At 47.6% G+C, this 26,178-nt stretch overlaps 1 protein-coding gene and 1 long non-coding RNA gene across 13 annotated transcripts in view; one reads left to right on the top strand and one right to left on the bottom strand.

Moving 5' to 3' along the window:
- tnikb (TRAF2 and NCK interacting kinase b) overlaps positions 1-26,178 on the top strand; it is a 65,192-nt gene that overhangs the window by 29,200 nt on the left and 9,814 nt on the right. Inside the window, exons 3-25 of one of the 12 annotated variants that reach the window (XM_081601759.1) lie at positions 3,735-3,791; positions 3,866-3,991; positions 4,063-4,173; positions 4,245-4,335; positions 4,413-4,543; positions 6,213-6,267; positions 6,763-6,841; positions 6,909-7,084; positions 7,150-7,216; positions 8,649-8,847; positions 9,082-9,198; positions 10,941-11,027; positions 11,767-11,964; positions 13,305-13,598; positions 15,201-15,365; positions 15,967-16,200; positions 17,623-17,729; positions 17,804-17,919; positions 18,762-18,853; positions 19,012-19,035; positions 22,485-22,666; positions 23,234-23,348; positions 25,344-25,452. In XM_081601759.1, the coding sequence (XP_081457885.1) occupies positions 3,735-3,791; positions 3,866-3,991; positions 4,063-4,173; positions 4,245-4,335; positions 4,413-4,543; positions 6,213-6,267; positions 6,763-6,841; positions 6,909-7,084; positions 7,150-7,216; positions 8,649-8,847; positions 9,082-9,198; positions 10,941-11,027; positions 11,767-11,964; positions 13,305-13,598; positions 15,201-15,365; positions 15,967-16,200; positions 17,623-17,729; positions 17,804-17,919; positions 18,762-18,853; positions 19,012-19,035; positions 22,485-22,666; positions 23,234-23,348; positions 25,344-25,452 (2,932 nt within the window). Of the gene's footprint in view, positions 1-3,734; positions 3,792-3,865; positions 3,992-4,062; positions 4,174-4,244; positions 4,336-4,412; positions 4,544-6,212; positions 6,268-6,762; positions 6,842-6,908; positions 7,085-7,149; positions 7,217-8,648; positions 8,848-9,081; positions 9,199-10,940; positions 11,028-11,766; positions 11,965-13,304; positions 13,599-15,200; positions 15,366-15,966; positions 16,201-17,622; positions 17,730-17,803; positions 17,920-18,761; positions 18,854-19,011; positions 19,036-20,215; positions 20,441-22,484; positions 22,667-23,233; positions 23,349-25,343; positions 25,453-26,178 lie in introns of those variants that run through there. The other 11 variants (XM_081601761.1, XM_081601760.1, XM_081601762.1 and 8 more) reach the window with 11 other exon arrangements.
- Positions 4,565-5,882, bottom strand: LOC145549439 (uncharacterized). Its single transcript, XR_014085424.1, has 5 exons — positions 5,774-5,882; positions 5,626-5,651; positions 5,278-5,581; positions 4,688-5,233; positions 4,565-4,616 (listed from the first exon to the last, which is right to left on the bottom strand). It is a non-coding gene; the product is annotated as an uncharacterized LOC145549439 (long non-coding RNA).

The following is a 26,178-nucleotide window of genomic DNA, read 5'->3' on the forward strand; positions in this document are numbered from 1 at the left end:
TCCAGCCTGCCTCGTTCTTTCTTCGAGGCAGGAGAGCAGCGACAACCCTCAGCTTCCTCCCGCCGACTCTGGAGTCGGAATCGGTGCAGCTGCTGAGGAAATTCATTCACTTCGCCGCACACCTGCCGTTTCCTCACGGTTACCATAGCAACAGGCCAGGCAGCCGGGTCCAGCCAATGGGGAGGCTTCGAAGGAGGCAAAGTGATGACAGCGTGAGGCGTGTGCGTGTGTGTGTGCGTGTGTGTGTGTGTGTGTGTGTGTGTGTGAGAGGAGGTCAGTTGAGCGTTCACACGCGGCGTCTCGGTTACTCAGCGTTGCATCAGACGCTGAATGTTTCTGACGGGACCCAAATCACCTCGGAGGACGGGGAGCCTCTTCGTCTTCCTCTTCTTCTTCTTCTTCTTCTTCTTCTTCTTCTTCTTCTTCTTCTCCTCCCTCCGCCTCTCGTCTTCGGTTTCCTGTTCCTCTCCCTCAGCGTTACGCGCTCAGGCTCAGCGTTTCAGCTTTCTGACGCCGAACCGGCTCAGCTGCTTCCTGTGAAACTGATCGGATCCGGAGAGGAAGCGATGAGGACGAGCTTCACCAAAAGAGAACTGGGCCAGGATTACTTTCTATGTGAATTCAAATCAACTCTGGAGCTGACTGTCAGTGGTTCAGCCTAACAGAGGAGCGTCAAGCCGGAGGTACTTTCTATAGGAAGGAAAAACAAAGAGTTTACCAGATGTAATGAAAATCCCAGCAGAAACACTGACCTAGGGGTACTTTCTATAGGAAACAAAACACAAACACCACTCAGAATCCGAGGCCGTAATACCTCTGTTGATTGCTTCATCCAAAGATGAGACACGGCTGAACAGAGAAGCACTGAGTCAGGTGTACTTTCTACTAGAAAGAAAGCAAACAGCTAGCGTTAGCGACAACGAGTCTGGAAACCAGAGCAGCTAAAAACAAAAACACGAAGATGAGACAAAACCAGCGGCAGCAAAATCCACAACTAAACACTGAAACACTGAACCAGGAGTACTTTCCATGACAAAAACTACAAACAGAACACAAATGTGGCAGAAATAATTAAGTTTACATGCAAAGATGAGATAAGGCTAAACACAGAAACCCCAGGCCAGGTGTACTTTCTATGGGTGGGAAAAGCAAAGCAAAGCTCTGACCAGGACAGACTCGAGCACAGAAACACCTGAAGGAGGTCGTCCATTTCTGCCTCACATTCCACCTCTGATCTGAACTTTCTACAGATTTGACGTGCTTTCATCTTGAATTTGAACAAAAGTTAAACATCCTGGGAACATTTTCACAAATTATCACAGCTACATAATATAAAAAAACGTCAAACGGAGATGAGAGAGTGAATTTATTGCCTCATTAAAAGTGAAGTTATGAGCGGATGTATTTCCGCCTTTGTGTTAAAACAGTGGAGGAAATATGTGGTCCGTGATTTACTCTGTTTTCCCTGCTGCTCCTGATCCTGATTCTGCTCCTGATCCTGATTCTGATCCTGATTCTGATCCTGATCCTGATTCTGATCCTGATTCTGCTCCTGATCTTGATCCTGATTCTAATCCTGCTCCTGATCCTGATCCTGATCCTGATCCTGATTCTAATCCTGCTCCTGATCCTGATTCTGATCCTGATCCTGATTCTGATCCTGATTCTGCTCCTGATCCTGGTCCTGCTCCTGATTCTGATCCTGATCCTGCTCCTGCTCCTGCTCCTGATCCTGGTCCTGCTCCTGATTCTGATCCTGATTCTGCTCCTGATCCTGGTCCTGCTCCTGATTCTGATCCTGATCCTGCTCCTGATTCTGATCCTGATCCTGATCCTGATTCTAATCCTGCTCCTGATCCTGATTCTGATCCTGATCCTGATTCTGATCCTGATTCTGATCCTGATCCTGATTCTGCTCCTGATTCTGATCCTGATCCTGCTCCTGATCCTGCTCCTGATTCTGATCCTGATTCTGCTCCTGATCCTGGTCCTGCTCCTGATTCTGATCCTGATCCTGATCCTGATCCTGGTCCTGCTCCTGATTCTGATCCTGATCCTGATCCTGGTCCTGCTCCTGATTCTGCTCCTGATCCTGGTCCTGCTCCTGCTCCTGCTCCTGCTCCTGATTCTGATCCTGATCCTGCTCCTGATCCTGATCCTGATCCTGATTCTGCTCCTGATTCTGATCCTGATCCTGCTCCTCATCCTGGTCCTGGTCCTGCTCCTGATTCTGATCCTGATTCTGCTCCTGATCCTGGTCCTGCTCCTGATTCTGATCCTGATCCTGCTCCTGATCCTGATCCTGATCCTGATTCTGCTCCTGATTCTGATCCTGATCCTGCTCCTCATCCTGGTCCTGGTCCTGCTCCTGATTCTGATCCTGATTCTGCTCCTGATCCTGGTCCTGCTCCTGATTCTGCTCCTGATTCTGCTCCTCATCCTGGTCCTGCTCCTGATCCTGAGCCTGATCCTGGTCCTGATCCTGGTCCTGCTCCTGATCCGGCCCGCGATGCTCCGGTTGGTCCAGCTGGTTCCCAACTGGGAGCAGGAAGGAGAGATGATTCAGAGAAACCTGATTAAACAGAAACTCCGCTAAAAACACAAGAGATGTGATAAAAACGATTCTTAAAATCAGGAACAAAGTGGCATAAATATAAAAATGAACCCAGAACAGAGGAGGTATTGATAGGTTAATCAATAAAAGATATTTATTAAAGCTGCAGGATATAACTTTAAAAACAAAGTTTTACATAAACAGATAATCTGTGTAAAGATCAATCTGGAAAAATGAACCAAAAACAACCAATCAGAGCCAGGAGGCGGGTCTTAGCGCTGTCAATCACTCACATGTACTCGCTGCTAATGGTGGAGACACAGCTCACCGTTACAGGAAAACCGTTTATCAGCAGGAGGGCGAATCTTTGGTTCCTCCAAACCCGTTTCCACCGGTTGAGATGAAGATCCTTCCAGCAAGTCGATCATTTTCTGACAATCTGCTGGAGACTGAGGCCAGCAGATGAAGCTGCTCCTTTCTCTAAGCTCTCCTCTCTGTAGAGCAGTGGTCTCCAAGCTACGGCCCACGGGCCGCATCCGGCCCGCAGCCACATTTGGTCCGGCCCCCTGAACAATACCAGAGAGCATTCAGATTGTTCTTCATATATTGTATTTTCCGGTTCAGCCACCAGGGGGCTCTGTAGCAGGAGGTGTGTCCTGTAAACTGTGGGTGTTTTGCTGCCATCTGTTGGACTTTTAGGGAACTGCTTGACTTTTATGTTATGTAATCAGTGCGGCTGTTTGCTAGCGGTAGAGCAGATGAACACGTGTTTGTTATGAACGCCGCATTCCAGGTTTCCCTCAATGGAAGATACACTAGTCAGTCCCAGTGACCGTTTCACTAACGGTTTTTGCCCATGTGCTTTCTGGGTAAAAATCAATCCCCCCCCCCTCAACAGTTTCCGGCAGCGCAGGTGATAAACGTGCAACACTCCGGCCCCCCACCAGAGAAGGGAAAGCTATGTGGCCCTCAGGGGAAACAGCTTGGGGACCCCTGCTGTAGAGAGATGGACCTTCTAGTAGTTTCTCCTTCAGGTTTTTGATGTTTCCGTGGAAACGTTCCGTTTTTGATGTTTCCGTGGAAACGTTCCGTTTTTGATGTTTCCGTGGAAACGTTCCCGCTGATGATCACGAGACGTTTAACTGAGTGTTTCCCTTGTCCTCTGTCTGCGTTTCTTCAGGGTCGCCACGTCAAGACGGGCCAGCTTGCTGCCATCAAGGTCATGGACGTCACCGGAGTACGTGTCACACCCAGCGTGCTAATCCTGCCGCACTCTGCAGATTTTTTACTGACCATGTTTTCATCCTGCAGGACGAGGAAGAGGAGATCAAAGCTGAGATCAACATGCTGAAGAAGTACAGCCACCACCGGAACATCGCCACCTACTATGGCGCCTTCGTCAAGAAGAACCCTCCAGGAATGGACGACCAGCTTTGGGTAGGAGGGGTTTGTCTTCGTCAGCCGGTGGAACGTTGCGGATTGTTTCAGGTCCGAAGTGTTTCTGGCAGCTGGTGATGGAGTTCTGCGGAGCCGGGTCGGTGACGGACCTGATCAAGAACACCAAAGGGAACTCGCTGAAGGAGGAGTGGATCGCCTACATCTGCAGGGAGATCCTCAGGGTGAGGAGCCGGACAGGAGGAGCCCCGGGTCCCGGGCTCTCCAGAACTCTGACCGGGTTTCCTTTCTGCAGGGTCTCACCCACCTCCACCAGCACAAGGTCATCCACAGGGACATAAAGGGGCAGAACGTGCTGCTGACGGAAAACGCAGAGGTCAAGCTGGGTGAGGAATCGAACCCTCGGTGCGGAGGCAGCGCCCGGGCCTGCGCCTCCTTCAGGACCGTCTGTGTGTTTCCACAGTGGACTTTGGCGTGAGCGCCCAGCTGGACCGGACGGTGGGGCGGAGGAACACGTTCATCGGGACGCCGTACTGGATGGCGCCGGAGGTCATCGCCTGCGACGAGAACCCGGACGCCACCTACGACTTCAAGGTAGGCAGGAGGGAGGGTGAGCTCAGACCAGAACCTCAACCCAGAACCTCAACACAGAACCTCAACCCAGAACCTCAACCCAGAACCTCAGACCACAACCTCAACCTCAACCCAGAACCTCAACACAGAACCTCATACCACAACCTCAACCCAGAACCTCAACCCAGAACCTCAACACAGAACCTCAGACCACAACCTCAACCCAGAACCTCAGACCACAACCTCAACCCAGAACCTCAACACAGAACCTCAGACCACAACCTCAACCCAGAACCTCAGACCACAACCTCAACCCAGAACCTCAACACAGAACCTCAGACCACAACCTCAACCCAGAACCTCAACCCAGAACCTCAGACCACAACCTCAACACAGAACCTCAGACCACAACCTCAACCCAGAACCTCAACCCAGAACCTCAGACCACAACCTCAACACAGAACCTCAACCCAGAACCTCAACCCAGAACCTCAGACCACAACCTCAACCCAGAACCTCAACACAGAACCTCAGACCACAACCTCAACCCAGAACCTCAACCCAGAACCTCAGACCACAACCTCAACACAGAACCTCAACCCAGAACCTCAACCCAGAACCTCAGACCACAACCTCAACCCAGAACCTCAGACCACAACCTCAACACAGAACCTCAGACCACAACCTCAACCCAGAACCTCAGACCAGAACCTCAACACAGAACCTCAACCCAGAACCTCAGACCAGACCAGAACCTCAGACCACAACCTCAACCCAGAACCTCAGACCACAACCTCAACACAGAACCTCAACCCAGAACCTCAGACCAGACCAGAACCTCAGACCAGAACCTCAACACAGAACCTCAACCCAGAACCTCAGACCACAACCTCAACCCAGAACCTCAGACCACAACCTCAACACAGAACCTCAGACCACAACCTCAACCCAGAACCTCAGACCACAACCTCAACCCAGAACCTCAACCCAGAACCTCAGACCACAACCTCAACACAGAACCTCAGACCACAACCTCAACACAGAACCTCAACCCAGAACCTCAGACCAGACCAGAACCTCAGACCAGAACCTCAACACAGAACCTCAGACCAGAACCTCAACCCAGAACCTCAGACCAGACCAGAACCTCAGACCAGAACCTCAACCCAGAACTTCAACACAGAACCTCAGACCACAACCTCAACACAGAACCTCAGACCACAACCTCAACCCAGAACCTCAACACAGAACCTCAGACCACAACCTCAACCCAGAACCTCAACCCAGAACCTCAACACAGAACCTCAACACAGAACCTCAGACCACAACCTCAACACAGAACCTCAACACAGAACCTCAACACAGAACCTTATTGAACCTTATTGGACCTTATTGGACCTTACTGGACCTTACTGGACCTTATTGGACCTTACTGGACCTTACTGGACCATACTGGACCTTATTGGACCTTACTGGTGGCTGGTTGGTGCAGTAATGGGGACAGAGTGAGCCCCTACGGTGAACTGGAGGAGGAGGAGGAGGAGCTCTTCCTCCTCCTCCAGTTCACCGTCTCCTGGTTTGTCTCCATGTTGGCGAAGCTGAACTCTGGAAATGTGTTGAAACGGAGCAGAACCGGTTCTGACGGGTCTGGTCTCCCAGTGGTTCTGACCCAGCCTGTCTGTCTCTGCAGAGCGATCTGTGGTCTCTGGGCATCACGGCTATAGAGATGGCAGAAGGAGCTCCACGTGAGTTTCTCCTCTTTCTCCTCATCCTCCTTTTCTCTACTTTCACTTTGTTTCTTCTTCATCTTTCATTTTTATTTATTTTATTTTATGCCTCATAATCACGTTTCTGTTGATGCACTTTTCCCTCTGCTTGTTTGTGAGGTCATTTCCTGTTTCCTTTCCTTTCTTTTCTTTTCCTTCTGTCTCTCTCCTCTCCTCTCCTCTCCTCTCCTCTCCTCTCCTCTCCTCTCCTCTCCTCTCCTCTCCTCTCTCCCCTCTCCTCTCCTCTCCCCTCCTCTCCTCTCCTCTCCTCTCCTCTCCTCTCCTCTCCTCTCCTCTCCTCTCCTCTCCTCTCCTCTCCCCTCCCCTCTCCTCTCCTCTCCCCTCTCCTCTCCTCTCCTCTCCTCTCCTCTCCTCTTTCCTCCCCTCTCCTCCTCTCCTCTCTCCCCTCTCCTCTCCTCTCCTCTCCTCTCCTCTCTCCTCTCCTCCTCTCTCCTCACCTCCTTTCCTCCTCAGCTCTGTGCGACATGCATCCGATGAGAGCGCTCTTCCTCATCCCCAGAAACCCGGCGCCGAGGCTCAAGTCCAAGAAGTGGTGAGTGTCCTAACATCGTTTCAGAACTTTCCTCCCGGACCCTGAACCGGGTCGGTCGGTTCCGCAGGTCCAAGAAGTTCCAGTCGTTCATCGAGAGCTGCCTGGTGAAGAGCCACAGCCAGCGGCCGAGCACCGAGCAGCTGCTGAAGCACCCCTACATCCGCGACCTGCCCAACGAGCGCCAGGTCCGCATCCAGCTGAAGGACCACATCGACCGGACCAAGAAGAGGCGCGGCGAGAGAGGTGCGGCTCCGCTCGACCCGCCGCCGCCCGCCAGCCGGCGCCGCTAACCTGTCGTTTCCTCACAGATGAGACGGAGTACGAGTACAGCGGCAGCGAGGAAGAGGATGAAGAGCGGGACGTCGGGGAGCCCAGGTAGGAACCAAGTCTGGACCTGGTGCAGAAAAACGTTCCCTCAGATTACAGCCAAGAGCCACGGCGTTACAAAGCTAACACGTTAGCAGCGTTAGCCTAGCTAGCATTACCTCCTGCACACAGCCGTCTCTGGGAGTGTGAATAATGTAAATAATCATCTTTAAATGGCCAGAATTATGTGTTTTCGGTTAAAATCCTCATTTACAACCAGAAAGAAGCTGCAGACTGATGATCTCCTTCATTTCCTTCATGAATGTTTATGACTGAGTCATTCTGTAAATACTTTTAATGCAAAGTTTACATTTTTATTGCAAGTTTTAATGTAATTTTGCATCAAAAGTGTCATTATTTACCAAGTAATGCAAAGTTGACACTTTAAATGCAACTTTTAGTTCAACATTCCAGTAAAAGTGTCATCAACAGTCAGACTTTCATGAAGCTTCTTCATGTTTATGACAGAATCCTTATCTCTAAGCTAGCATCCTTATCTCACAGTTAGCATGCTAGCATCCTTATCTCTAAGCTAGCATCCTTATCTCACAGTTAGCATGCTAGCATCCTTATCTCATAGCTAGCATCCTTATCTCACAGTTAGCATGCTAGAATCCCTATCTCACAGTTAGCATGCTAGCATCCTTATCTCATAGCTAGCATCCTTATCTCACAGTTAGCATGCTAGAATCCCTATCTCACAGTTAGCATGCTAGCATCCTTATCTCATGGCTAGCATCCTTATCTCACAGTTAGCATGCTAGAATCCCTATCTCACAGTTAGCATGCTAGCATCCTTATCTCATAGCTAGCATCCTTATCTGATAGCTAGCATTCTTATCTCACAGTTAGCATGCTAGCATCCTTATCTCATAGCTAGCATCCTTATCTGATATCTAGCATTCTTATCTCACAGTTAGCATGCTAGCATCCTTATCTCATAGCTAGCATCCTTATCTGATAGCTAGCATTCTTATCTCACAGTTAGCATGCTAGCATCCTTATCTCATAGCTAGCATCCTTATCTGATATCTAGCATTCTTATCTCACAGTTAGCATGCTAGCATCCTTATCTCATAGCTAGCATCCTTATCTGATAGCTAGCATTCTTATCTCACAGTTAGCATGCTAGCATCCTTATCTCATAGCTAGCATCCTTATCGCACAGTTAGCATGCTAGCATCCTTATCTCACAGTTAACATGCTAGCATCCTTATCTCATAGCTAGCATCCTTATCTGTCATTCTAATGAACAACCCTTCAAATAAAGTGTTACTGAAAATGAGTTGTTTTTTTGCGACACCCTCACAACAACATTGCACTGATTAAATAACTGATTAAAATAGAAACTCAGGGATCAACTGAACTGCATCTAAAAACGCAAACATTCCAAACCAACAGAAGTCAGTGAAAACTGACCTCAGATGTTTTCGTTTTTCAGCTCCATCATCAACATTCCCGGAGAGTCGACTCTGAGGCGGGACTTCCTGCGCCTCCAGCTGGCCAATAAGGAGCGGTCGGAGCTGATCCGGCGCCAGCAGCTGGAGCAGCAGCAGAACGAGGAGCACAAGCGCCAACTACTGGCTGAGAGGCAGAAACGCATCGAGGAGCAGAAGGAGCAGCGGCGGCGGCTAGAGGAGGTAGCTTCTCGTTTTTAAAGTCACAGTCCGGCTAATAATAGATGTTCCACATAAAAACTCATAATCCTAGCAAGACGAATGAGCCCAATTACTGGTCGCCTGCTGCTATTGTAATTTGTGGAAAGCCACCTCAGATGTGGGAGAAAGCACACCTGTGTTGTTGGCGGCTCAGCGAATCAGAATGCCTCAGAGACAAACACACAGCTGACCCTGTGAAAACGTTCCCACCCACAGCAGCAGCGCCGGGAGCGGGAGCTGAGGAAGCAGCAGGAGCGGGACCAAAGGAGGCGCTACGAGGAGATGGAGCAGCTCCGGCGGGAGGAGGAGAGGAGGCACGCCGAGAGAGAGCAGGTAGGAGCACACCTGGATGAGCAACCTGAGGGAAAACATGTCAGAAAACACTAAGAGCTGCAAGGAATAGCAGCTCTTATCATTGTGCTGTAGGAACATGGTGAAGCATTGGTTAACTTAAATAAGTTTTGTAATAAATAAATTTTTCAGCAGTCTTACAAAAAATTAGAAATACATCAGAATCTAAATGACTCAATTTTCAGTGCTTAGAAAAATAAAACCTTAAAGGAGTTAAAGGAACTGTTAGCACAATGTAGCTAGTCTTAAAATTATGAAGTCGTAACAATATAAAAGTAATGACGAAATGAAGAAAGTCATAAAATGACCAGAAAATCAAAGCAGTTGGTCTGCTGAGGCAGTAGCATTAGCATTTTAGCATTAGCATTTGCATCAGAGTATTACTTTTAGTATTAAGATTCAAATAATATTATTAGCATACCTTGAATAGTGGTGATGGCGTTATTGTTAGCATACTAACAATGAAATAACAACGATGAGGGCAGTGGTACTACGATGCTAAAAGCAGTATTAGCATTTTTACTATTAGCAGTTACTGTTAACATTGTGATTCTAATATTGTTATTGTGCTCTGGCCATTATTGGTGTAGTCTTTTTGATAGCATTAGCATGCTAATGTGAACAGCAGGATGCTAATATTATTGTTGGTATTGCAAAGGTAATATTAGCATTAGCATTAGAATATTAATAGTAGCATTAGGATTCAACTATTAGCGTTAGCATGCTTTGAACAATAGCAGTAAATAGCCAATGATTGTTGTTATTGTTAGCATGACATAAGGATATTAGCTATGACATAATAATGCTAGTTATGAATAAGGATGCTAGCATGCTAACTGTGAGATAAGGATGCTAGCTATGAGAAAAGGATGCTAGCATGCTAACTGTGAGATAAGGGTTATAGCTATGAGATAAGGATGCTAGCTATGAGATAAGGATGCTAGCTATGAGATAAGGATGCTAACTGTGAGATGAGGATGCTAGCATGCTAACTGTGAGATAAGGGTTCTAGCTATGAGATAAGGATGCTAGCTATGAGATAAGGATGCTAACTGAGATAAGGATGCTAGCATGCTAATTGTGAGATAAGGGTTCTAGCTATGAGATAAGGATGCTAGCATGCTAGCTATGAGATAAGGATGCTAGTATTTTGGCTATTTGAACAGTAAAACCCGCATTATTGATTTTAATAACATTGTGTAACACAGGTTGGATGTTTTCCTGACAGTTTCTGTCACAAAGTGTTAAACAACATGAAACCCCAACATTCAGTGGACGTTATAACCGATCCTGGCTCTGACGATGCTGTAAACCGTCATTGAAGATGTTGTTGCTGAGACCGTTTGTTAAATAACGGGCCTGATGGAGATTCAGACGCTGTGAGAGGGGAAGGGAGCGGAGCTTTTCTGCAGCTATGCCTCATTAACATTCACTATTTCAGATAATAACATCTTCTCCTCAAAGCTGCTTTATTACGAGCTGCTCTGTTCTCTAATTACAGCCCCCTGCTGCTTCGCTCATTTGGTTTTTCATCTGTTTCTGAATAACTCTCTAATTTAACACTCCTTTATGAATCTACTTTTGTCTGCCTTCCTTCTTTCTATTTTCCCCTCCACTATTTCCTGCTCTGCTGATGTCACTGGTTGCCTGGGGCTCTGATTGGCTTCTGTCCCGCCTGGTCGTTCTCTGATTGGCCGCGCCCGCTGCGTGCTCTGATTGGCTAGGAGTATATCCGTAGACAGCTGGAGGAGGAGCAGAGGCAGCTGGAGATCCTGCAGCAGCAGCTCCTGCAGGAGCAAGCCTTACTGCTGGTAACGCAACATGCAGACACACACGGCTGGTTCTGGAGGCCCGACCCGCCAGGACCGGCGCTGCTGGAACCTTCAGGAAGGGACATCCAGAGCTGGGGAGGCCAAACTTGGTGCCCTGGGGCCAAAACTGGTCAAATTCATTGAATAAAAATTATTCTACCTGCTCATCAATTAACCAATTTTTAATTAAATCATTGAAGATCCAAAACATACAGAGGGATTTGGACTGTTGCCTTTAAAAAAAGAAAAGCAGACTATCTATGTTTCCCATTTTGCTCAAAGCGATTGTGTTTGTGGGCCAAATAAAATCATTTCAAGGGCCACAAATGGCCCCCGACCCGCACTTTGGACACCCCTACTGCACAGTTCTTTTTAGGATTTTGTGATTCATGCATGAATTTTAGAAATATTTACCACGTGAGCTCTGCCTCAACATCCTGATAAACAGGATGTTGAGGCAGCAGTGGAGTGGAAGTGAGAAATGCTGCCACCTGCAGGCGGGAGTTAGCATCACATGTTTTTGTGATTGTTTCTGATTATTTTCATGAAAAATTTGCAGTAAATGCAGAAAAAAGTGGGAATCTGTTGATTGTTTTGTGAATTTCTGCAAGTGAACTGGAGGAACTGATTGATTGATGTGGTTTACAGACTGAAAGTGTTTAGATTTGAATTATAAAATAATATTTAAGAGCCTGGAGGTTTTATCCAAGATAATAAAAAGCAACACCTCCGTCTGCAGGAGTACAAGAGGAAGCAGATCGAGGAGCAGCGGCAGGCGGAGCGGCTGCAGCGGCAGCTGCAGCAGGAGCGCGCCTACCTGGTGTCGCTGCAGCAGCAGCAGCAGGAGCCGCCGCGGCCGCCGCAGGACAAGAAGCAGCTGTACCACTACAAGGACCAGGCGCCGGGCAGCAACGACAAGCCGGCCTGGGCCAAAGAGGTAACCTGCAGGGGGCCGGGGGGGAACTGGGGGGAAGCGGGGGGCAACTGGGGGGCACCGGGAGGCCACTGGGGGGAACTGGGGCACCGGGGGCAACTGGGATGAACCGGAGGGCCACTGGGGGCAACTGGGGGCACTGGGGGAACCGGAGGGCCACTGGGGGCAACTGGGGGCACTGGGGGAACCGGGGGGGGAACCGTGGGGCACTGGGGGGAACTGGGGGCACCGGGGGCAACTGGGATGAACCGGAGGGCCACTGGGGGGCAACTGGGGGCACTGGGGGGAACCGGGGGGGCCACTGGGGGGCACCGGGAGGCCACTGGGGGGCACCGGGAGGCCACTGGGGGAACTGGGGGCACTGGGGGCAACTGGGGGGAACCGGGGGGGCCACTGGGGGGAACCGTGGGGCACTGGGGGGAACTGGGGGCACCGGGGGCAACTGGGATGAACCGGAGGGCCACTGGGGGCCACTGGGGGGAACCGGGGGGCCACTGGGGGGAACCGGGGAGCCACTGGGTGCACCGGGGGGCCACTGGGGGGAACCGGGGAGCCACTGGGGGGCAACTGGGGCCACTGGGGGCAACTGGGGGCACTGGGGGGGCCACTGGGGGAGCCGTAGGGCACAGGGGGCCACTGGGTGCACCGGGGGGGCCACTGGGTGCACCGGAGGGCCTCTGGGGGTTATTGGGGGTCGCTAGGGGCCACTGGGGGCCGGGGCCCTTCACTATGAGGCCAGGACAGAAAACAGGGGCGTCCTGTGAAACTGGTTGTAGATCAGCTAATATTTGAAATATTTAATGTTATAATGAGAAACTTAAAAAACGGCTTCATGTTCCTGTGACTCAGCGTTTCTGTTTCCCAGCAGCTCGTTGGGGAAACAAAGAGAAGCTGGAAACTTTTAAACAGTTTTTAACCCACAGATCCAGAACCTGGACTCTGGGTCGGTTCCCTTCAGGCGCCGAGGAACCAAACGCTTCTTTCTTCCTTCATTTTCCTCTTCACAGATGAGCTGCAGGCTGCATGGTGGGAAACTCCGACAAACACGTCTCTCTGCAGATCAAACACTCAGGAAGTGGCAGAATGAAAAGGCCTTTAAGCTTCATTTAGATCTGGAAGGAAGGAATTTTGACCAAATCTCAGAAAACAGCATTTTGATTAATATTCAACTTTATGAATGGATTTTCCAGCAGGACGGAAAGTTTCCTTTGTTTCCATGTTTTAATTAAAATAAGGCTGAATGTTTGGATGAATCTCAGGTAAACTCTGATTTCCGCCCTGGGTTGTAATGTCACCCCTGACCTTTGACCCCAGTGCCTTCCTGTAACCTGGCTGCCCTCCAGGTGATGCGCCGCGCTCAGAGCAACTCGCCCCGCATCCCGTCCAAGAAGTACCACTCCTTCATGGAGACGCGGGACGTCAACCTGGACAACCTGCTGCTGTTGCCGGGTTACCGGCCGCCCAGGCCCCGCCCCCCGTCCTACCCGGCCCACGTGAGCCCGCCCAGGGACCACCTGAACCAGCCCAGGATCCGGATCACCTGCCTGCCCGATCCGGAGCCGGAGACGCGGCGCCAGAGTCCCGGCAGGAGCCCCGTGAGGCAGCCGGACTCCCGGGGCCGGAGCCCCGCCCGCCGGGTCAGTCTGGAGCCGAACAGAACCGCCCGCCGGTCCTGACGGGCCCCATCGGACCCTATCGGACCCTAACCCCATTAACCGCCTCGTTTCTCTAACCAGGTCCACTCGCACCCTCTAACTCTGGCCGCTGTGGCTCACATGGTGATTTTTGTTCCTTACAAACTTTCTGGATTCTCTGTCCGACTTTTCCTCAGCAGAACCTCGGATCTTCGGTAATCTCTGCGCTCAGGGTGGTTTTAGAGGGACCTGTTATGCAAAATGCACGTTCTGAACGTTTCTATTCTTTAATTTAAGTTTCTGCTGCTCCTAAAAAAAACAACCCAACACCTTAAAAGAACCAACCAGCTGTTTCTGGCAGCAGGTTCATATTTTCTGGTGTTTCACGTTCCACTGTGCCGTTACCTAGCAACCCCAGAAGAACTCTGCCGTTACCTAGCAACCCCAGAAGAACTCTGCCGTTACCTAGCAACCCCAGAAGAACTCTGCCGTTACCTAGCAACCCCAGCGGAACTCTGCCGTTACCTAGCAACCCCAGAAGAACTCTGCCGTTACCTAGCAACCCCAGCGGAACTCTGCCGTTACCTAGCAACCCCAGCGGAACTCTGCCGTTACCTAGCAACCCCAGCGGAACTCTGCCGTTACCTAGCAACCCCAGCGGAACTCTGCCGTTACCTAGCAACCCAATCTGAGCTCTGTTTGGTCAGCTGGTTTTACTGCTGTCTGCGCTGTACAATGGCTGCTGGAAAAGAGAGGTGTTTTGCTGTTTTGCTGTTGACTCACCATCCAGAAACCACTTGCTGCATTCTTGATGGTTGTGCAGGAGGCTCCATTTCTGCTTTTCAAAGCATCTGTTTGCAGCCGTTTTAACATGCGAGTGTAAACGTTGAGCTGGGGGCGCGGCCAGCAGACCGATCCGAACGGGTCGAAGCATAACGGGTCACCTTTCAGGATGCTTTGGTGAAGAACGTGGCGTTTGTTCAGTCTTTGGCGCCGATTCGTCTCCAAGCTAAATGTTTATTACTTTATGAATTGGCCCAACGTCCTTCAAAGCACCAGAAGTCAGATCAAGACTGAAAACTTTTTCTTTCCTCCTCAAACCTTCTAACCTTCCTGTTTCCTTCGTCTTCCTCTAAAATGGGACTAAAGGTGTTTTAATGCATGATGTTTGTTTCAATGGCTAACAGGAACTAACTTCTGCAGCTGATCCCGGTTTCCTCCTTCAGGGATCTTCCTCCTTCAGGGATCTTCCTCTGTCTGACGTCTGTCCGTACAGCGAAAGCCCCATTCAGGGCAGATGTGCAGGCCTGCCCCCTGGTGGCCGCTGCTGGACAGATGTGGGGCATCTGCTGCTGTTTTCAGCTGGTGTGGGTGCAGGAAGGTCCGCCCTCATCTCTGCCTCCCAGGGAGGAAGCTGAGCTCCGTTTAGGAGGAAAACAATCCGGCCTCCAAACTGATTCAGTTTTCACACCTGGAAAGTGGAAGGCAACCATAATCTCAGTGTTTTAAACTAGCCGAGAAAATCAGACATGCTAAGCTAACGGCCGCTGAGAGCGGCGGCCATGTTGGCGTGACGCTGAGTGACGGCGGTCTGCTGTTCGTCAGGTGGAGGAGCTTTATAAGATGAACCGACAGGATTCTCCTGCGTTGCAGCATAAAGTCTCCAACCGGATCTCCGACCCGGCGCTGCCCCCCCGATCCGAGTCCTTCAGCAGCGGAGGGATCCAGCAGGCCAGGACGCCGCCCATGCACCGCTCCGTAGAGCCACAGGTCAGAGGTCACAGGACACGTTCACTGGATGGATGGATGTTAGAACCTGTTAGTTCTGGTGTTGTGTAGAACTCCGTTCCCCGTCTACCTGGAGCACGTTTATCTCCATGGTAACGTTTATCTCCATGGTAACATTTATCTCCATGGTAACGTTTATCTCCATGGTAACGTGTATCTCCATGGTAACGTTTATCTCCATGGTAACGTGTATCTCCATGGTAACAGGCAGCAGTTGTCTAGTCATGGGTTCAGAGGGTTAGCTAGCGATCCGAGTTGTTCTCAGCCTGCTCCATGGGAACGGGTCGGAAACTCGGGTACATCCAGGGAACCAGAACCAGTCTGACCCGGTCTGACCCAGTCTGACCCGGTCTGACCCGGTCTGACCCGGTCTGACCCAGTCTGGTTAGCTGCTGGTTCTCTTCCTGCTGGTTTCCTCTCCTCCTTCACTCCTTCCTGCTTCCTGATCACTTGCTAACTCCTCCTGCTCTTCCTCCTCCACCTTGCCTGTCTCCTGCCTGTGTGTGTGTGTGTGTGTGTGTGTGTGTGTGTGTGTGTGTGTGTGTGTGTGTGTGTGTGTGTGTGTGTGTGTGTGTGTGTTCAGATGGCCCACCTGGTGCAGGTGAAGAGTCACGGCCTGTCGGGCTCCCAGTCCCTGTACGACCCCCACGGCGTGTCCTCCGCCTCGCCCTCCCCCTCCCGGCCCCCCATGCCCCGGCAGAACTCCGACCCCACGTCCGACACGCCCCCTCCCCCTCCGCTGTCCCGCCTGGCGCCCCCCCTCGACAAGCTGGACCGCAGCTCCTGGCTGCGGCAGGACGACGACATGCCGCCCAAGGTGTCTGCATGGGTCGGGCTGCATGAGCTTCACGTTCTGTTCTGGCGTTCTGGATCCGGCGTTCTGGATCCGGCGTTCTGGATCCGGCGTTCTGGATCCGGCGTTCTGGATCCGGCGTTCTGGATCCGGCGTTCTGGATCCGGCGTTCTGGATCCGGCGTTCTGGATCCGGCGTTCTGGATCCGGCGTTCTGGATCCGGCGTTCCGGTTCTGGCGTTCTGGATCCGGCGTTCTGGATCCGGCGTTCTGGATCCGGCGTTCTGGTTCTGGTGTTCTGGATCCGGCGTTCTGGATCCGGCGTTCTGGATCCGGCGTTCTGGATCCGGCGTTCTGGATCCGGTGTTCTGGATCCGGCGTTCTGGATCCGGCGTTCTGGATCCGGCGTTCTGGATCCGGCGTTCTGGATCCGGCGTTCTGGATCCGGCGTTCTGGATCCGGCGTTCCGGATCCGGCGTTCTGGATCCGGCGTTCTGGATCCGGCGTTCTGGATCCGGCGTTCTGGATCCGGCGTTCCAGTTCTGGCGTTCTGGTTCTGGTGTTCTCGTTCTGGATCCGGCGTTCCGGTTCTGGCGTTCCGGTTCTGGTGTTCTGGATCCGGTCGTCACGTCTGTCTGCACGGCTTCCTGTCTGTCGTTTCTGCGCCTGTTGATGCTCATTTTGAAGTGATAGAAATTAATCCTTACAGTAAAAAGACGTTTTTAATCTTCAGCTTCAGGCTGTAAAACTGATTAAAGTTTAAATTAAATTAATTTAATTAAAGTAACTGATTGTTTCCAGAAACTCATCAAATCCTCTGAAACCCAAACGGCTCATTTTGCTGCTTAACGTTTGATGTTAGACTTTAGTGATGCTGCGGGCCAACAGCTGCCTCAGACAGAGACACCGATAATAACTGATCAAATACCATTGATGAGAAAATAAACCGGAAGATAAAATGAATAGAACAAATAAAAGAATCTGGAACTTTTATCATCTACAATCATTTTTACAGCAAAGAAACTACATGTCAGTCTGTCGACCCAGGAATTACCCCGACCCGGTTCAGACCCGGTTCAGACCCGGTCCAGGTCTAGACCAGGTTCAGACCCGGTCCAGGTCCAGGCCTGGTCCAGGTCCATGTCCAGACCTGGTCCAGGCCCGGTTCAGACCCGGTCCATGTCCGGTCCAGGCCTGGTACATGTCCGGTTCAGACCCGGTCCAGGCCTGGTCCAGTCCAGACCCGGTCCAGGCCCGGTCCAGGTCCAGACCCGGTCCAGGCTTGGTCCAGGCCTGGTCCAGGTCCAGGCCCGGTTCAGGTCCATGTCCGGTCCAGACCCGGTCCAGGATTGGTCTAGACCTGGTCCAGACCCGGTCCAGGCCCGGTCCAGACCTGGTCCAGGCCCGGTCCAGGTCCAGAGGACTAACGGAGTGTTTGTGTTTCCAGGTTCCTCAGCGAACCACCTCCATCTCTCCGGCTCTGGTCCGGAAGAACTCTCCGGGAAACGGACCGGGCCTCGGCCCGCGGGCCGGAGCGCACCTCATCCGGGCCAGGTACGGCCCAGAACCGTCCCGCTGCCATCCGAACCGCTTCCTCTCAACGTCTGACGCTGTTTCTGTTACCGTAGCAACCCTGACCTGAGGAGGACCGACGTCTCCATGGAAACGCCTCTGAAGAGGACGAGCAGCGGCAGCTCCTCCAGCTCCAGCACCCCGAGCTCCCAGGGAGGCTCCAACGAGAGAGGTGGGCCGGATTACACTTAATCTGGATTACATTAGAGCTGGAGTCACTGTAATCTGGATTACACTTAATCTGGATTAAATTAGAGCTGGAGTCACTGTAATCTGGATTACACTTAATCTGGATTAATTAGAGCTGGAGTCACTGTAATCTGGATTACATTTAATCTGGATTAAATTAGAGCTGGAGTCACTGTAATCTGGATTACACTTAATCTGGATTACACTTAATCTGGATTACATTATTAGAGCTGGAGTCACTGTAATCTGGATTACACTTAATCTGGATTAAATTAATCTGAATTAAATTAGAGCTGGAGTCACTGTAATCTGGATTAAATTAATCTGAATTAAATTAGAGCTGGAGTCACTGTAATCTGGATTACACTTAATCTGGATTACACTTAATCTGGATTACATTATTAGAGCTGGAGTCACTGTAATCTGGATTACACTTAATCTGGATTAAATTAGATCTGGAGTCACTTTAATCTGGATTACATTAAACTGGATTAATTTAATCTGGATTAATCATGAAACTGGTGTCACTTTAATATGGATTACACTTAATCTGGATTAAATTAGATCTGAATTAGAGCTAGAGTCACTCAAATCTGGATTAAATTTAATGGATTAATTTTAAACAGGTTTAACTGAAGCTGGATTAACTATGAAGCTGGATTAACTATGAAACTGGATTAACTATGAAACTGGATTAACTATGAAGCTGGATTAACTATGAAGCTGGATTAACTATGAAACTGGATTAACTATGAAACTGGATTAACTATGAAGCTGGATTAACTATGAAACTGGATTAACTGAGTTACTCGTTTCTGTTTTCAGGTGACTCTGCTGCTAAAACCGACGGCTCCACTCTTTCCTCCCACGACGCCAAAGACGACAGCAGAGAGCTGACCCGGCCCAGCCGGCCCGCGGTGAGCGCTCACAGCCGAAGCTAACGCTAACGCGCGCGCGCGTGTGTGTGTGTGTGTGTGTGTGCGTGTGTGTGTGTGTGTGCGGCCCATGAACTCAGGCTGACCGCTCTGTCTCTCCTCTCATCCTGTCCTCCATCTGTCCTTCTGTCGTCCCTCAGAGTTATAAGAAAGCTTTAGACGAGGTCAGTGGCATTTCTCCTCTTTGGCGTCTCTTTCCACCCTGTCTTTTTGTCTCTTTGTCCTCATTGACGCGTCCCTCAGGCATGGGGACGCGTCCCTCAGGCGTCCCTCAGGCGTCCCTCAGGCGTCCCTCAGGCGTCCCTCAGGCATGCCATCCTCACCTTTTCCTGTTGCTGGGAATGTTTGACCAATTCTGTCCCGATGCGAATCGTGTGGATTTAACTGTGTGGGACAAAAAGAAGCGTAACTGGGTGAAAATCTATATTAGCTTAGCAACGCTGAGCTTCTCTGGGTTTCAAAAGTTGAGGTTCGGGGGCCATTTGTGGTCCGCAGGCTGATTGTTTTGGGCCCTGATTGCAGTTCATGAATAGTGGATATTTGTTGGATTAATTATGTTTTTTGCTCCCTTTTTAATTTCAGCGTAAAACAAAATCAGGCCTAAAAATCTGCATTTAATTATTATTAAACATAGAAAAAATAAAGAACACTATTTCTATAAGTTTCAGTTAGAAATATCAACATTTATAGTTTATTATGGAGCAAAATGTCAACAATAAAATCCCTAAGAAAACAATATATAAACAATAACATAAATAATGCAATAAAGTAAAATTAGTCAACAATAAAATCATATTATTTCTGAGGAGTTATGATGATTTTGGCTTCACTTCTGGTGTGAATTAATTTTTTAAATTAGCAGAACTTTAGTAAATTTAACGTTGTTTACCAGTTTAAATGCTGCTTCCAAACTCTTCCAAACATGAATCTGCTTCATGGAAGAATAAAAATTAATACTCGGTTTATAATATAAATGTTTTTGTTTTGTACCAAATTATTTGATTGTAGTAATTTTCTACATTTTTTTACTTTTTGTGGAATTTATTTTCATTTTCCAGACTTTTGTTTTTATCCCGGGAAAAAAAAACTTTTTAGTTTAGAGAGAAAAAGTTTTCTTCCAGCTTTTCACCCAGTTATTCCTCTTTTTTCTTTCCTTCCCTTGTGAATTTTTGCTGCTGAAATATTTTCCTGTTTTGTCAGACAGGAAGCCGACCTCTGACCTCTGGTCATGTGACTTCCTGTCGTATCCCTCAGTGGAAACGTCACTTTTTTCACCATGGTTCATTTTCACGGTCACTCTCTCTCTTTCTTCCTCCATTTTACTCTTCCTCTGTTTCCCATCAGGAGGAGTTGGTAAGATTTCTCACCCCACCCTAAGCTCCTCCCACCACCCTAAGCTCCTCCCACCACCCTAAGCTCCTCCCACCACCCTAAGCTCCTCCCACTTTGTCACTTCCTGCCTCTCAGCATCCCTGCTGTGATATTTTAGAGTGGATTTTTCTCGCGTTGCTTCTGTTTTCATGCTGTGATGCGTCAGTACAGCCGCCATGTTGCTACAGGAAGGATTTCAATTAATCTGTGAAAAAAATAAAATAGTCTGAATTTCTCTATTTGGATCTTTATAAAAAATAAACCTCAGTTTATTTCTTTTGCTTTAGATAAAAACAAAACTCATTAAAGTCCAATTTGTTTTACTTTTAATTACTTAATATCAGAACATATTGAATTGCGTTCACATTTATTTATTTTTTATTTCTGTTTAGAAAATCTGAAATTTTAATTAAGAGTTTTTAATATTACTTTATATATTTCAGATTTCAAAATTTTTTATATTTGCAGAAATTTTAAATGTTTTATTTTGTTTTTTATAAATAAGGTTTATATTAAAATAAAGTTTAAAATAAGTTTCTTTCTTACAGAAGTAATATGTGAAAATTACAGCATTTAAATCCATAATCAATTATTATTGATAATTTTTTTAATAGTAATTAAAAATATTACACAAAATAACCATTTATGATGTTTTTAAACTTTTAAAGTTACAATTTATTTCATTACAAAATCTAAATAAAAAGTAAAACGATAAAATATTTTATGTGAAATAATACAGAATTTTTTATTGCATCATTTTTAATCTTTCTTGACTTTTATGATTTAAATTTATTGAATAAATTAATAAAATATTAAGATATAGTTTAATTCTTTACTTACATTTTCTTCTGTTTCATAATGTTTCATATTTAGCATCTTTACACAGAATAGATTAATTTAACATGTTTACTGTCTTTTTACTTTAACCCATATTTCAGGACATTTTCAGTGCAGTCAGTATATTTTAATTTCTGCTGTTTTATTGAGTTTTTGTAGATTTATTTGTGAATCCTGCTGCAACATGGCGACAGATGCATCAGATGTTTCGGCTGCTGGATGTGAAATGTGGGTCTGAAGCTCTGTGAGGCCTGGTCTGCAGTTCGCCTCCGTCACGCCGCCGCCGCCGCCCGTAACGACTCGGAGCATTCAGACGCACTAACAACCTGCATGGCGTCTCCCACATCTGTGATGCTCCTGTCCCTTTTGCCTGCTGGGTTGCTCCAACGCTAAATGCTACTTTCCAGAACTTACAGTTGTCTTTTAAGGCTTTTCAAGGATCATTTTCAGGAATTTGATTTGAACCAATTGGTTACTTTTCTGAGCCTAAAATACAAGTTAGTTTCTTAAACTTACAGTAAATGTCTGGTGTTTGTAATGCAAATGTTATTTTCCCAAAAGTTTAAGGTTAATTTCCAGATCGTTTTCCTGGAAATCACCTGGAACTGACAGGTTACTTTCCAAAATGATCAAGTTACTTCCTAAAACCTGCACAATATTCTGCTGAACTTTTTCTGTATTTAATTTAAATGTTACTTTTCAAAACTTAGACTGTAATTATAAGCGTCTTTTAAGGAATTTAACAGCAAACATTTTCATCATTAGGAACTAACAGAACTTTATAGGAAATCTGGAGTTTCTCAAACTTTTTTCTTCAAAACGTTTAAGAATTTAAACGTTAATTTGCAGATTGATTTCCTGGACAGGTTACTTTCCAAAGCTTACATCTTACTTTCTAAAACCTACACAGGACATATGAGGTATTTATTATTCATACCTAAATGATGTGATTTCTTAGATTTTATAAGTCACTTTCCAGGGACCTTCACAAAACGACCTTTTAACGCGTAAACTCCAGAAAAGTCATCTGTAAGTCTGGGAAAGTAGCAATGATGGGAAAGTTCTGTAAATTGCATAAATGTAGCAAAAAGTTCAGGCAGTAGTTAAATTACTTTCAGATAGACTGAGGCTCTTAAAGCACCTGACGTGTTTCTTTAAAAAACTGCGATTAAATACTAAATAAATTATAAATGTTTTTTATTGGAAAAACACTTTTTTTTCTAAGAACTCTTCTCTCCGCTTATTAATCATGTTAGTTTGGATTTAAAATATAAAATTAGCTGAAAGGTTCTGGTAGATCTGCTTCCTTTCAGGGTTTGATAATATTTTGATAATTTTTTGCTGCAGTTCAGTTCCTGCACACAGAACCTCCAGACTCGGTAACAGCCGTTTATTCGTCCTGCAGGACCTGACGGCTCTGGCCAAAGAGCTGAGAGAGCTGCGGCAGGGAGAGGAGACCAGCCGTCCGCCGGTCAAGGTCACGGACTACTCTTCATCCAGCGAGGAGTCGCACAGCAGCGAGGATGAGGAGGGAGAGGGCGGGGCTAATGACGGATCGGTGGCCGTTAGCGACATACCGCGGATTATGTGAGTGACACTAGATCTCCTAAAGCAGTGGTGTCAAACTCATTTTCATTTTGGGCCGAATCAAAAATCTGAATCTTCTTAAAGGGTCTGTTGTACCAGAATCTATTGATAAAATCAATAAAACTGTTAAAATATCAATAAATAGCTGTTCCTCCAGGATTTGTGATTATTTTACTGTTTATTTTTGCAATCAAAATGACAGATTTTGTGGTGAATATTAAGAAATATTTGTAATTTTTTTTTACAATATTCACGCTAATGTATGATGTCAAATGTGACTCTTTATCACTTGCCGTATCAGTTACAGATTCGATGGTTTTGACCAATTTTGATAAAATTGGCAGTAAAATCAGGAAAGAATGTGGAAATGTGTGGATTTTGTGTGATTTGTGCAGATTTGTGAAAAACTGGAAGGACTTATTGATGTAATTTGGAGTCCAGAGGGCCACATAAAAAGCTACGGCGGGCCAGATTTGGCCCCCGGGCCTTGAGTTTGACACCTGTGTCCTAAAGAGAGCAAACCAAATGAACAGAGCTGAAACTGGAGTTTAACCTCTTGACCTTCAGGCCTCCATCGAGTCAGAGCAGCAACGAGTCCTTCGGCGTGATGGGAGGCCATAACGACGCCCACGGTGACCCGTACGGAGACGGGACGCAGGACGGCACGCTCATGATGCGGGAGGTGAGTCCCAGCGTTCAGCACTGCTGACTCCAGGTCAAACTCCGACCCGGCCGAGATGTTCTGGTTCCCGTCTGGGTCCGGGTCGTTAGGACAGCCCAGAAACGCCAGGAGCAGTCAGTTTGACCTCAGCAGCTGCTCCTGCACTCAGGGTGGCTGTGCATCCAGAAAAAGATTTTAATTAATTTATCTAAAATTAAGGCCTTAAAACGTCCTGAATTCATTAATTAAAGGTAAGTTGGACTTAAATACATTAATCCCAGGTCTTAAAGTTTGTCTTCTTCTTGTATTTTATTGCCAGTTAAATAATATTGAACATCTCTTGACATTGGATTTTGTTTTTTGGAATATTTTGCAATCGAATCCACTGATTTTGTGAAGCTGATTTAGAAATATTTACACAAAATATTGCAATATTTGACGTGAGACAGGAAATGACTTACATCTCCACGTCGCTCACAGGCTGAGTCAGCAGTGCTGTAGAACAAACACTGCCACCTGCAGGTGGGAGTTAGCATGACTTGGACCCAATGTTTGATCCAACAATTAGAGAAAAAGATTTAAAATAAATGCAGTTCGCATCTTCAACTAAAGCCAGAATGTAGTTAATCTCAAAAGGAGAACCATTTCTTCATCAATATGTTCCTGTTGTGACACAGGTCTTAAATTTCACTCATTTTGGTCTTAAAAAGTCTTAGTTTAGTGAACCTGCAGAAACGCTGTGGATCTGATCTGACTCAAGAAATAAAACATTAGTTTAAACATTCAGTTAAATCCTGAATGTTGATATTTGAAGCTTTTTCCAAAGGTCTTTATTGGTTTTACTAGTTTCATTCTGACCCAAACTCTGGACCTGATGGAGGTTTTAAACTCCACCGCCGGCAGCCTGACCTCCATCACCGCCTCGCCGCTCATTGGCCACGCCCCCTTCTCTTCTCTTCTTCCAGAGGTTTAGGGGACGGAGGCGGAGCTCTGCCCCCGGCAACAGTTACCACGGCAGCGCTAATCCGTTCCTTGGCAACACCAACCTCCCAGATCTGGTGCAACAAAGCACTCTGGGCCCACTGGGCCGCGCCTCCTTGGTCCAAGTAGGTGGAGCAGAACCCGGCCCTTATGACAAACCTCCGTCACCCTGTCCAACCCTTTGACCTTTGACCCACATCATCACCTGACCACTGACCCCTCCAACAAACACGGCAGCGTCTGATCCGGGTGGGACGTTGCCTCCAGCACCAACAGTTCGTTTCTGGTCGTCAGGAGGATTTTCATCGTTCTGGTGAAACAAAAACAAACAGATGGAATCAGACGACGACAAGCAGAAGCAAAAACTAGAATAAAACCTCGTTGGTGTTTAAATCAGACACATTTTAATGTTGGGTTAAGGATCTGCCAGGTGTCCACACTGCTAAAACACAAAATCCTATTTAGTTTCTAGTTCAATTATCTCGGTACACAGCAGCTTGTTTTAAGTTAGTAGTTCTGGTTCCACTGGCAGTTCATGAAGGTCAGCCAAACAAACCCCATCATGGTTTTACCCCCGGTGACGGGATGAGTGTGTGCAGCTTTTACCTGGTGGCAGTTACTGATTCTCAGCATTTCCTCTCTGTACCACTAGAGGGAGCTGCTGTACCAGTGGGGAGTTGGTCGTGTTTCTGTTCTTTTGGATTATATTTCATTCCAGCTTCAAGTTGACATTAAGATGTTTAATCTGTTGCAACATTTAAGTAGACATTTGTATGACTTCAACTTATTTTAGAGGAAAAATCTTTAGCAAAAGTTTACTTTGATCACAAATGGTTTAATTATACCCAATCTTCTCTCCTTCTTTTCCTCCATCGTTCAGTTTTCCAGCTTCTGAACCAGGAAGTTCCCACCATTTTTCTGACAAAATAAAGGAAACAACTTAGCATAACTTAGTAATTAACCCCATGTTTCCTTTATTTTGAGTCCTGACTGCTGATCAGATCTGAGTGTCTGCTGTGTTTCTGTGCTCTGCAGTACGGGATGGGAGGCAGCGGCGGCTCCAAGGCGTCCTTCACCCCATTTGTTGACCCCCGGGTGTACGGGACCTCGCCGACCGAAGACGATGATAAAAACTCAGCTGCAGGTACGATTCAGTTCACCGGCTTTGTGCAAGAGCTGTGGGCACCACTAACCGCGCTAACCCAAAGTACTAATCATAAACATTAGTTCCACAAACGCTAAAGCGCTACACCAGCATGGTACTTAGCAGAAGCTAACGCTAAAGCGCTACACCAGCATGGTACTTAGCAGAAACTAACGCTAAAGCGCTACACCAGCAGGGTATTTAGCAGAAGCTAACGCTAAAGCGCTACACCAGCAGGGTATTTAGCAGAAGCTAACGCTAAAGCGCTACACCAGCAGGGTATTTAGCAGAAGCTAACGCTAAAGCGCTACACCAGCAGGGTATTTAGCAGAAGCTAACGCTAAAGCGCTACACCAGCAGGGTATTTAGCAGAAGCTAACGCTAAAGCGCTACACCAGCATGGTACTTAGCAGAAGCTAACGCTAAAGCGCTACACCAGCAGGGTATTTAGCAGAAGCTAACGCTAAAGCGCTACACCAGGATGGTACTTAGCAGAAGCTAACGCTAAAGCACTACACCAGCAGGGTATTTAGCAGAAGCTAACGCTAAAGCGCTACACCAGCAGGGTATTTAGCAGAAGCTAATGCTAAAGCGCTACACCATCATGGTACTTAGCAGAAGCTAACGCTAAAGCGCTACACCAGCATAGTACTTAGCAGAAGCTAACGCTAAAGCGCTACACCATCATGGTACTTAGCAGAAGCTAACGCTAAAGCGCTACACCAG

The sequence above is a fragment of the Poecilia reticulata genome, chromosome 20 (assembly GCF_904066995.2).
Source record: "Poecilia reticulata chromosome 20, P_reticulata-male-v2, whole genome shotgun sequence".
Taxonomy (NCBI): domain Eukaryota; kingdom Metazoa; phylum Chordata; class Actinopteri; order Cyprinodontiformes; family Poeciliidae; genus Poecilia; species Poecilia reticulata.